Raw genomic sequence first — 11,273 nt, 5'->3', positions numbered from 1 at the left:
GTTCTTCCTCCCCCACCCCCCTCTCTTTTAATGATAAATCATGAATCTTGGTGTCCCAGACACCAGCAAAGGAAAACAGTTTGTTGGCATGCTCACTCGAATTTCTTCATGTTTATAAACACGTGAGTACAGGTCAACTGGTGTTTTTAAATTCGGTGCTTTGAAATTTATCTTCATAAAATAATTTTTTAAATATGCAGATGTGGGTATAATATCAACAGGAAAAGTGTTCACAGTGATTACCTGTGTGATAGGATTAGGGACATTTAAAGGTTTATTACTGATTTGTACCTTTTTGGTAATTTCCAAATTTTCCAACAGTGAAAATATTTAATCAGAAAATAAAACAAATATTCTCTTTGCAAACGTTTTTCTTTTTTTCTTCTAGAAGTAAAATTATGGTCTAAATTACATCTTATGGACTGTATATAATATACACAAAAGTTCATTGCCTTGTCATACTTTGTGGAGAGACAGACCATGTTTCCTTCATCTTGGTATCCACCCCCCCCCAACTTTTCCACAGGATTTCTCAAGAGACTTACACATAGTAGGTGCTTGCTCAATAGATATTGATTTAATTTGTTTTACCGAAATCAGTCACTTTAGGTAAGCTTTATAAAATCCTTCTCTAAAATGACCTGGTCAGAGGTCACTCTTTCTAAAATATAATTTCCCAGGATTTAACAACTGTAGCAGAGATGGCTAGCTGTCCTTTCACCAAAAAAGTTTTCACTTCCCTTCCATGGTGTAGAGTTGTTGGAAAGAAGCCACCCTGCCAGAGGGCACCTCCTCACTTCCTGCAGCTCTGTAAGATCACATGCCTATGTTCTGGTCAGTGGAATGTGGACAAAAGTGCTGTGTGTCATTCCCAGACGGGGCTTATAAAAGCTGCCCGTCTAATTGTCCTTGCTGTCTGTCTTTCCTCATCTGCTGGCTGGTGAAGCCTCCATCAGCCTGGGACCCCACCAGTGATTATCTTTGTGTGAATGAGAAATAAACTTCCATTCGATTAAGTTGCTGGGATTTAGGGGTTACCTGTAACAGAAGCTAGCGTTACCTTAACTAATACAGCAGCAAGCAAGTCACTAATTCCTAGGAAATATTGAAAAGTGTTTTACCCTAATTGAAAAAAAGAACTAATGCAAGAAATTTATGTCCTTAGCCTCATAAAAATTAAGCATGTCCAACTAGCTCCATTTTGTACAAACTGATATTTACATCCACATCCTGACAGAGAGGCCAAGAAAAATTAATAACAAGGAAATTGGGTAGCATTTGTCTTCTGACTGCATTTAAAAGATGTCAAAATAATTGGTGGGAAAATGGAAAGATTAGTTATTTAGCCAATGTTTTCAAGTACAAAAAGTCAAACTAATTTTTTTCATAAAAATTTTTTCAGTGATTACAAAGCCATCAGTCAGTTTCATCAATTTCGCTGAAAATAACATGGATTCCACCAAATGAATTATCTCAGAGATACCTGGTCATGTCCATCAATTTGGTGCAGGCAGAAGCTGTCATGAGAGCAAATGTGCAAGGTGAGAGGGCCCTTTGTGGTTGACTGTCATGATGTGCCTGAAATCCCTGCCATTAGAGGATGCCTTTTGGTGATGAATAATGGTAGGAGCAGAGAATTTGGCTAAAGTGGAGCTGAAGAGCGGGGTCCAATATAATGATCCAAAATACACAAGGTTAGTCCAGTCTATTGTTGTGAGTTTTATGTTAGTGCTTCAACCTCATGTGCATTTTTTTTGGGGGGCTGTTAAATAAGCATTACTTCCTGCAGAAATAGTTAACTGCAGTGGAAAATTTTAGCAATTAAATATTACATGTGTTCATGAGTATAGTATACTATTGGAAAATGTAAATTTGTTAAACAGAAAGATTAAGGAAGTTAAACCATTCTTTGATATATCTGTAGGCTTTTAAAATGAGTTCCTGGAATTTTAATTTAAGTCTTGTATTGGTGTTTAACATTTTATTATATAGGTCTAGATTTTAAATTCCTTAAAGGAAAAGTCTTGTATGATCCCCTATAGCAGCTATTATGGTATCTTGTACACCTCATGGGTGTATTTTAAAATTTATTCCTATTTAAGCTCGTAGTTTGGGGTAGGTCACTATCACTAGCTGTGTGACCTTGAGCAAGTTATTTAATTTCTCTGTGCTTCGATTTGTCTCCTGTAAAATACAGATAATAATATACACACCTCATAAGGTTATTGTTAGGATGAAATGAGATGATATATATATAAGGGTCTTAGAAGGGTGCCTGGCACAGATTATATATTATAAAGTTAGCTATTCTTTTTTTTTTAACGTCTTTATTGGAGTATAATTGCTTTACAATGGTGTGTTAGTTTCTGCTATATAACAAAGTGAATCAGCTATACATATACATACATCCCCATATCTCCTCCCTCTTGTGTCTCCCTCCCACCGTCCCTATCCCACCCCTCTAGGTGGACACAAAGCACCGAGCTGATCTCCCTGTGCTATGCGGCTGCTTCCCACTAGCTATCTATTTTACATTTGGTAGTGTATGTATGTCCATGTCACTCTCTCACTTCGTCCCAGCTTACCCTTCCCCCTCCCCGTATCCTCAAGTTCATTCTCTGTCTGTGTTAAAGTTAGCTATTCTTATGATCACTTTTTAATTATCATTACTTGTGGCTTATCTTTCTAAAAATATTCTGTGTAAATGGAATGGAGTTTTCACATCAATTTAGTTATTGTTTCTGAGATGCTTTGTCTAAATAAATGATTGGGAATGTCTGTAACATCTAAGATATTGGTCTTTTTCCTCGTTCTTCCCACTAGTTACTGTTCTATTCTTTAAAAACGTATTCTTTAAACGAACTGGAAATGCTGATATAAATGGTGAAGTTTAACAAAGTCAACAATTATTTTGTAGTGTTAAAAATTTATTCTAAGTGTCTGTTTGGTCATTTTAAAAATATTACATTTTCTTATTTTTGTTTTTTCAGTGCTTAGGACAGAGACACAAAAGTCTTGTCAACACAGGGCAGAGACTCTGCAAGGACTACCCCAGAAAAAGAGCAGCAGGGATGATGGGATTCAGTCAAGGACAGGGGAGGAGGAGAAGGATATTTGTGAGTGCACTAAAAGGCTGGGTTCCAGTACTTCCCTTAAAAAAATATTTGTCTTTATCAAATGTCATCCAATACGCAGAGTAGTCAGAAGTGATCCCTCTTTCTTGCTTGCCTTTCCTAACTAATCAATTCCCTTGTCCTGTTGATTGTTGCCTGAAATTATGTCTCGCATTTGTCCCTTCCTTTTTCATTCCCAAGCACCCTCACCCATAGCCTGTGAGAATAGCCTTAAAAACTTTGTTTATAATGAATGAATTTCTTTACTATATAAATTATATATGTTCACTGTAGATACTTTAGAAAAATCAGGTAAGCAAAAGAGAAGAAAAAAAAATATTATATTGAATTCCACCACTTTGGAATAATCACTGTTAACATTTTGGTATACACACCTCCATATATGTATGTGTGTATGTGGAATCATACTGCAATAGTATCTTGCAATTTATTGCACATAATAAATATCTGTTCATATCAATAAACAGACCTTTACAATAGGATTATTAATTAATGTATGGTTTCCTATTGTATGAGTATAATGTCATTTATTTACTCAACCTCCTAGGCTATTTCTAATCTTTTCCATTTATAATTGTGCTTTTGATGAACGCCCCTGTAACTACATTAATCATATACAGCCTTAATTACTTTTGTAATTCAGAAGAAAGAAGAGTTGTAGGGTCAAAGAAGAGTTGCAGAGGCAAAGCCTGCACACATTTTTAGGGTATTTGATAAAGAACCAAATGCAATATAGCTTCTTAATTTGTTTCCTAATGTCCAGTATTTCTTTCTTCCAAGTCACCTTTTTAAGCATGACCAGATTAAGTTTGTAGAGAAGAACCCTAATGTCATTTCTTACCCCTAAGAGTTTCCAGGGTTCAGAATCCTCAGCTAGCCTTTGAGGCCCTAATCTGGGCCCAACCTACTTTTCTAGATTCATCTCTCACTAGTCCCCCTGTTACTCTGCATTCCATGCTATTGCTTCTGCTGTTACCACTACCTGGCTCACACTCGATTTCTACTCCACCTCTACCCAGTCTAGATATGATCCCATATCCACATCACGTAAAGTCTCATAGCTATATGTATGTACCTCACTTCTGGCTTTTATCCTATTCTGTTCTGTGCTTCATGACTTTCTGTGTCCTAATAGTATCTCCTTTGCTACACCACTAGTGCTTGTACAGCTGCAGCCAAGGCTTACTCATCCCCTGTGTTCAGTCAGGATTGACTTGGTTATGCTGCAGTAACAAACAACCCTCACATCTCAAAGGCTGAACACAAGAAGGATTTATTTCTCACTCATGCTACATGTCCATCTCAGGTCAGCAGGGGGCTTTGTTCCATGACATCCTCACTCAGGGACTCATGAGGCCCCTACATCTGGCACTGGCGTGGCAGCAGGGAGAAGGGGGAGCTCCAGGGTCTCACTCTGGGAATTGATTGTTCCTACTTGGAAGAGACGTTTATGCTTACAACCCGTAGGTCAAAATTAGTCACATGGCCCTACTGGGGGAGGAGGGCAGAGAAGAATAATCTTCCCGTACAACTCGGAGGAGAGGGAAATCAGAAAAAAGGGGAACATGGAGTCTCTACCGCAGGAGCTAGTATGATGTCTTGCTTATAGTGGACCATCAGTAGACACGTATTGGAAGAACAAACAAATGAATGAATCTAAAAGTAGTTAGTGGACTTCCCTGGTGGTTCAGTGGTTAGAATCCGCCTGCCAATGCAGAGGACATGGTTTCGATCCCTGGTCCGGGAAGATCCCACGTGCTGCGGAGCAGCTAACCCCATGCACCACAACTACTGAGCCTGTGCACCACAACTACTGAAGCTGGCACGCCTAGAGCCCGTGCTCTGCAAGGAGAGAAGCTACCCCAATGAGAAGCCATGCACTGCAATGAAGAGTAGCCCCCACTCGCTGCAACTAGAGAAAGCCCGCGTACAGTAACAAAGACCCAACTCAGACAAAAAATAAATAAATAAATAAAGTTTTCAAAACACAGAATGCTGACTATAAAAGAATATGCTTCATTTTAGAATTCATTTTCTTTTTTTTTTTTTTTTTGTGGTACATGGGCCTCTCACTGTTGTGGCCTCTCCTGTTGCGGAGAACAGGCTCCGGATGCGCAGGCTCAGTGGCCATGGCTCACGGGCCCAGCCGCTCTGTGGCATGTGGGATCTTCCCAGACCAGGGCACGAACCCGTGTCCCCTGCATCGGCAGGCAGACTCTCAACCACTGCGCCACCAGGGAAGCCCTCATTTTCATTTTTATAAGTAGAGGAATGTAAACATATATGGGCATTTTGGTTTTTTCCATACACAGATTTATACCTCAAGTATAAATCTGTGTATGGGATATGGGTATGTGTTTTTGTCTCTCTGTGTGTAAAGAGGAGAGGATGGGAATTGTGAGCACACACATGCTTTTGAGAGAAGTGGGAACTGCACTGTCACACAGAACAACCAGGGAGAAAGAGTGTCCGCAACTGTGTTAGAAGATGAATGGTGGTCCCATAGGTGTGACTCAGCTGACTCAACTCCTTTCTCTTAGGAGATAAACCTGTGCATTATTCTAATTATAATGAGATGCTACTCGGATATTATGAAGTAAACAGTAATCTGAGGAGGACCCTCCTGAGACTAGACTTGGGTGTGACAGAGGGAGGTGCAAGAAAGGGTGTGTGCTTCACAAGACCCTTTGAGGGAGCAAGTGGACTCAACCATAGGAAGTGACATGGTTCAACAAATGCAAGTGTGGGTTCTGTTCCCCTGGGAAAACCATGTTCCCATCAAGAATCTCTTATCTCATGACCTAGAACCTGAAGCCTCAATGGATCTCTTCTTCTTTTCTGTCTAAGAAGACCATTATCACTCTAGCGAGGTAAGCATTAGGTCTAGAGAAATAAATGAAACCCATAGCCTTGCTATTTTTGAAGTGGATTTAAATGTGGGTGAAACAGTAACTTTTGGAGTCACTGTAACTGTTACGTATGTTTTCATTCAAGAGAATTCTCCATATAAAGTTTGTAGCTTTATTGAAATGCTTAAAAGACCTTTGACTAAATTTGAAATCAGCCTGTAAATATTCAAGGAAATTGGTTCATGAAATGTGTAGTTCGGCTTATTAGTTGCATAATAGTGTTTAAGTATTTGGGAAAATGTGCTTAATCTATGTAAAAGCTTGATAACCTGAACATTAAACAAAAGTAAGTAGCGGCAAGTGTTTTTTCCACGCCAGAAGCCCCCGAGATGTAAAATATCCTAGCAACAGACAAGACAGGTATTATCCAGTAGATTTAACCAACTGTACCTTGGAGCAAAAAGGCATGAGGTCTGCCTATTACTGTGGAAAACAAAATCCAAATTAATATGCTTAGCAGGAAAACCTAGTTGGCAGCCGCATGGGTTGCCTTTTATGATCATGTCTTTTGACAAGGATTATTGTATAAATTGCGGCTTGATTAGGCTTGAATCATGGGCAAATATTTTTCCATGTTCACCTCTCTAGAATAAGCCAAAGGTCTGTTCCCTTAAAACATTTCCGAGGTCAAGTTTTTAAATGAGGGGAACTGAGAGGTGAGGATTTAAAAAAAAGAGTAGGCCAAGCAATCTGGCTGATCATAGGACTTTTAAGAAAAGGAAAGATTAATATTCGATTTTATGTTGTGTTATGCTAAACCCTTCCATCTCCCCCAAGTGTTCATTCAAGTTGCCATATAAACAAACAGACATTTCCGAGGTCTAAATAGTTTTATTTCATAGAGCTATCGTGAAAGAACAAGTAGTATTGTCAATGCCTATGGAATATAATTAATGGATATATCCATGATTCTTCTTGTCGCCGACAGCAGCCACGGTTCAGCTATTTTTCTGGAATGGTCACTTTGACTTGCTACTTGGTTGGCTGATCTAAGACGCTCTGCGGATTCTCTGAGGATTTATGAGCTAATAATGCTTGGGGATTTCGCGTCCTGAAGAACTCTTTAATCCCATGCTTCCTGAATCCCACTCTAAGCCAGGACCTTCTGTCATATCCCAAGAGTTACAGGTCGTTTGAAAGCTCTGCTAAACAACCTTTCTGCTCAGCCTTTGGGGGTCCTGTGAGGTGCCCCTTAGGGCTTTCCCGGTATCTTTGACCAGGAGGTACCTCTTTGTTGGCACTCTGCCTCTGGTGGTGCTCTGAGGGTCTTCCATTCTGGACAAGAGCAGCAAAGCAAGCCACGCCATGGGTGAGATCAGCCAAGAGACGGTGGAGAAATACCTGGAGGACAACCCTCAGTTTGCCAAGGCGTATTTCGACCGGAAACTGCGGGGGGAGGCGGCAGGAGAAATCTCGGAGCCCGGTGGTGCGCAGGCGCCGGCCCGCGCGTCCTTCCCGGGCCTGACGCTGATGGAGGAGGCGGCCCTGTGCCTGGAGCTGCTGGAGGCCCTGCGGGAGGAGGCCGGCAGCGTGGAGCTGGCGGCGCACAAGGCCCTGCAGAGGCTGGCACAGCTGCTGCGGGCGGACCGCTGCAGCATGTTCCTGTGCCGGGCACGCAACGGCTCGCCCGAGGTGGCCTCCAAGCTGCTCGACGTCACCTCCACCTCCAAGTTCGAGGACAACCTGGTGGTCCCCGACAGAGAAGTTGTTTTTCCACTGGACGTCGGGATAGTGGGTTGGGTTGCTCACACGAAGAAAACCTTCAATGTCCCAGATGTGAAAAAGGTAAGTGGCCTGATGGTGACAGTGGAGCGGAGAGGAGGCCTTGGTGGCGTCGGGGAGGAACACTGGGAAAGAGAGCGGGGGTCCAGGGGCCATCCTCGTGACATTGGCTTGGCTGGGGAGTGGGTGGTGGGGAAGAGGAGCACCGGGGCCGAGAGTTGCCAGATTTAGCAAATAAAATTACAAGATTCAGGGCTTCCCTGGTGGCGCAGTTGGTTGAGAGTCCGCCTGCCGATGCAGGGGACACGGGTTCGTGCCCTGGTTCGGGAAGATCCAGCATGCTGCAGAGCGGCTGGGCCCGTGAGCCGTGGCCCCTGAGCCTGTGCGTCCGGAGCCTGTGCTTCGCAACGGGAGAAGCCACAACAGGGAGAGGCCCGCGTACCACAAAAAAAAAAAAAAAAATTACAAGATTTCCAGTTCTATCTGAATTTGAGATCAACAGGGGATAATGTGTGCCCCATGGAATGCTGGGTGTTTTATTGGGCAGCCTCACCTGGGCCTGGTACAGTCCACACCTGCTCCCTTACACCTCCTCTGTGCTCTGGGCACTGTCCTGACCAACAGGGCAAAGCAGGCCGCTCACTGGTGAGATGATCAGCCAATACACCAGATGCCAAGACCCCTGAACCGCTTCTCACCCACGATCCTTTGAAGACACTCAGCTGTTTGGGGGTGAATTGCTCCTGAATGATTCTCCCACCTATAGATCAAAGGTGCAAAAAGAAAAAAGATACCCTCCGAAAGTTCAGATGTTGCCATCTGGAGCCTTAAAAAGGTGAATTTAGGTGATGATTAAGTGCATTTGGCCATCTCAGCCCCTCATAACTCAGGTCTATCAAGATTTCCAATCTTGCAAATGGGACATTTGGACCCTCCTGAAGACTAATTGTATATTGCATAAATTATTATGCTCTTTTAAAAGCAGAAAAATTAACTTTCTCCTAACCAACGTAATGCTTGTTCATCTTAGAAAAATTAGAAAATACAAATAAACAAAAAGAAGGAAATGCAAATCACCCATAATCCCCCTCCTCAGCAATAGCCGTAGGTCACAGCCTGGAGTGTCTCCTGCCTGCCCTTCTCCTACACACACGTCCCATCATTTTGATTTGCTATTAGCAAAGGGGAGAGTTCGACGATGATGGAACAGAATTGATTGGGAGCTGCCCCTGAAATGCTTACTGTGTAGAGGTTTATTGCCGGCTTGTGGAGGAGGGGCAGCTGGAGGCGGGAGGATAATCCCCTACATGCCTCTTGAAGCTGATTACAGGAGGGGGGCCGTGCGGATCCAGAAGGTGCAGAAGTTGTCAAACATTAGCAACGCTCAGCAAACAGCCACAGGACAGCCCAGAGGGGCAAGGGTTGCCGTTGGGCACCGGAGAGTCCTCTCTCTTTACCATCCCTCCCTGCAGTACGTTTCAGCTGGTTTAAGTAGGATTCTGGGCCCACTGCAGCCGCTTCCGCTGACTAAAGGCCCTTAAGGCAAAGTTCTTGGATCCCCAGCAAGGAGGCTATGCCTGCACACCCTGAGGTTTTCTCACAGGAATATGCTTCTTGCCAGTCTCCAACTGAGGCCATCTCCAAAATGACTAGGACAGCAAACTTAAGAAAGTGACACGCAAGATGTTTTTTTTCAGAAAACCTTTTTTTTTTTTAAAAGAAGAGATGGATAAAATGACTTATGCTCGACTCCTTTATGAATGAGCCCAGTTCTGTTGAGGACAGGATGATAGAAAGGAGCTGCTTAAGCGATCAGGTGGCCTGGGTGTGTTGCTGTCCATGATGGGCACCCCATATGCACAGGGCAGTAAATGGGGGGGAGGCGGGGTCACTTCGCTCTGTTCTCCCTTTTTCTGAGTATGTGTGAAGTCAGACGCCATCCCACCCTCCTGAGCTCAGAGGAGGGACAAAGACTTCATTTGCTCTCCGTTTCTACTGCTTCTAAGCATTTTTTTTTCCCTCGGAGAATGGTGCTTTTCAACTCTGGACGCACATTAAAATCAAACTGGGAGCTCTTTTAAAAACACGGATGTGTGAGACTCTCAATAGACCAATTACACCAGCCTCTCAGAGGCTGGGACACAGCCAGGAGTACTTTTTAAAAGCTCCCCAGGTGATTCTAATATGCAGCCAATGTTGAAAACCGCTGGTCTATTGGATGGACAGATGTAAGAGGAGGAAGTAAATTTCAAATCAACTGTGGATGATCAGATGGAAAGGGCTCCTGGAGCCTTTAGTTTATTCCCTTGGGCAGACAGGAAGTTGCGGTCATGGGGGGCTGCATCTCTCCTGGAGTCCAGGGTCTGGTCGGTAACTGAGAGTGGCTGGAGAGGATGAGGCCTCCTCGCTCTGTTCCCACCCTCATCCCACCGCGCAGCCCTGCAGTTTCACCGCACTTAAGTTGTGGTAAAATCTGCAAAGAGAAAGGAGTTGGAAATGTTTTAAGTGACATTTCTATTAACGCTTCACCTTTTCATTGCACTTGACACTTGGTGAAGATTTCTCTCGTTCTTTATCTCGCTTGATTCTGGCCGAGACCCTGTGCAGAGGGCAAGGACCGTATTTTTATTTCCATCCTGTATATGTGAGAATCCTCTCAAGGTCAGTTAGGCAGGAGGTGCTGGGTCTGGGCTCCTAAACCAGGTCTTCCAAGGCCTCCTTTTTTTTGCCATAGCCCTGACCACACAGGACTCCTCCCTGGTTGGCAGTGTGGGCACAGGGAGGGAAGGACTTCTCACACATAGACCAGAGGCAGAACTGGATACTCCCAGCTTTGGCAACAGAGAAGCCACATGGTGCCGGGTGAGAGCTTTGAAATCAGGTGACCTGGGCGTATATCCAGGTCTGAGACAAGGTAACTGCGTGATGGACTGTGTTTCTGCACCTGAGAAACAGAGTAACCAAATGTACAGATGAAATGTACATAAAGTGCCTGACTCCTAGTAGGTGCTCAATAAATGAAAGCTATGGTAATATTATATTAATGCCAAGAGAAGTTGGGGGCTGGGTGTAGGTGGCCAAAACTGGGTCAATGATTATGGCCTGTTTTTAAAACAGGTTAAAGGCAGGGAAACTTAATAACAGGAAACTGAGACATATCCTCCACAAGTTAATCATTTCTTATTGTATTGGGAAAGCTGGTGATTAACTCTATGGGTGGTTCTCCTGACTGTGGTTTAAAAGAAAGCCATGCGAGAATCCTAAGTTTTCAATAATTAACAGGGTGCTTATAGCTCCCTTTCTGCCCTTCTCTCTTTCTGACTCTGGATCTTGAGATGTTTAATCAGAATTTAGCAATGCTAAGATTGGCTGAGGGATCCAGGTGGCCCGCTGCTCTAAACCATGTTCCCAGTTGCCTTCATTGTCTTCTTTGAAGAATGACCACCAAGGGGATTTTGTCAGTCGGAAAGGTACAGGATTTACTCAAAGCAACTTCACCAAGGATTGC

At 43.3% G+C, this 11,273-nt stretch overlaps 2 protein-coding genes across 2 annotated transcripts in view; both read left to right on the top strand.

Moving 5' to 3' along the window:
- FFAR4 (free fatty acid receptor 4) overlaps nucleotides 1-2,661 on the top strand; it is a 33,356-nt gene extending 30,695 nt beyond the window's left edge. The window contains exons 3-4 of the transcript XR_009522343.1: nucleotides 1,403-1,541; nucleotides 2,466-2,661. The gene's annotated coding sequence lies outside the window, so the exon portion shown is untranslated. The remainder of the gene's footprint in view (nucleotides 1-1,402; nucleotides 1,542-2,465) is intronic.
- A 4,687-nt stretch (nucleotides 2,662-7,348) lies between these two features.
- PDE6C (phosphodiesterase 6C) overlaps nucleotides 7,349-11,273 on the top strand; it is a 58,120-nt gene continuing 54,195 nt past the window's right edge. Inside the window, exon 1 of the mRNA XM_060034452.1 lies at nucleotides 7,349-7,828. Within this exon, the coding sequence (XP_059890435.1) occupies nucleotides 7,349-7,828 (480 nt within the window). The remainder of the gene's footprint in view (nucleotides 7,829-11,273) is intronic.

This window comes from Delphinus delphis, chromosome 16, assembly GCF_949987515.2.
Source record: "Delphinus delphis chromosome 16, mDelDel1.2, whole genome shotgun sequence".
Taxonomy (NCBI): domain Eukaryota; kingdom Metazoa; phylum Chordata; class Mammalia; order Artiodactyla; family Delphinidae; genus Delphinus; species Delphinus delphis.
Note: the sequence above shows the minus strand (reverse complement) of the source record. Positions and strands in the feature narration are given on the sequence as shown.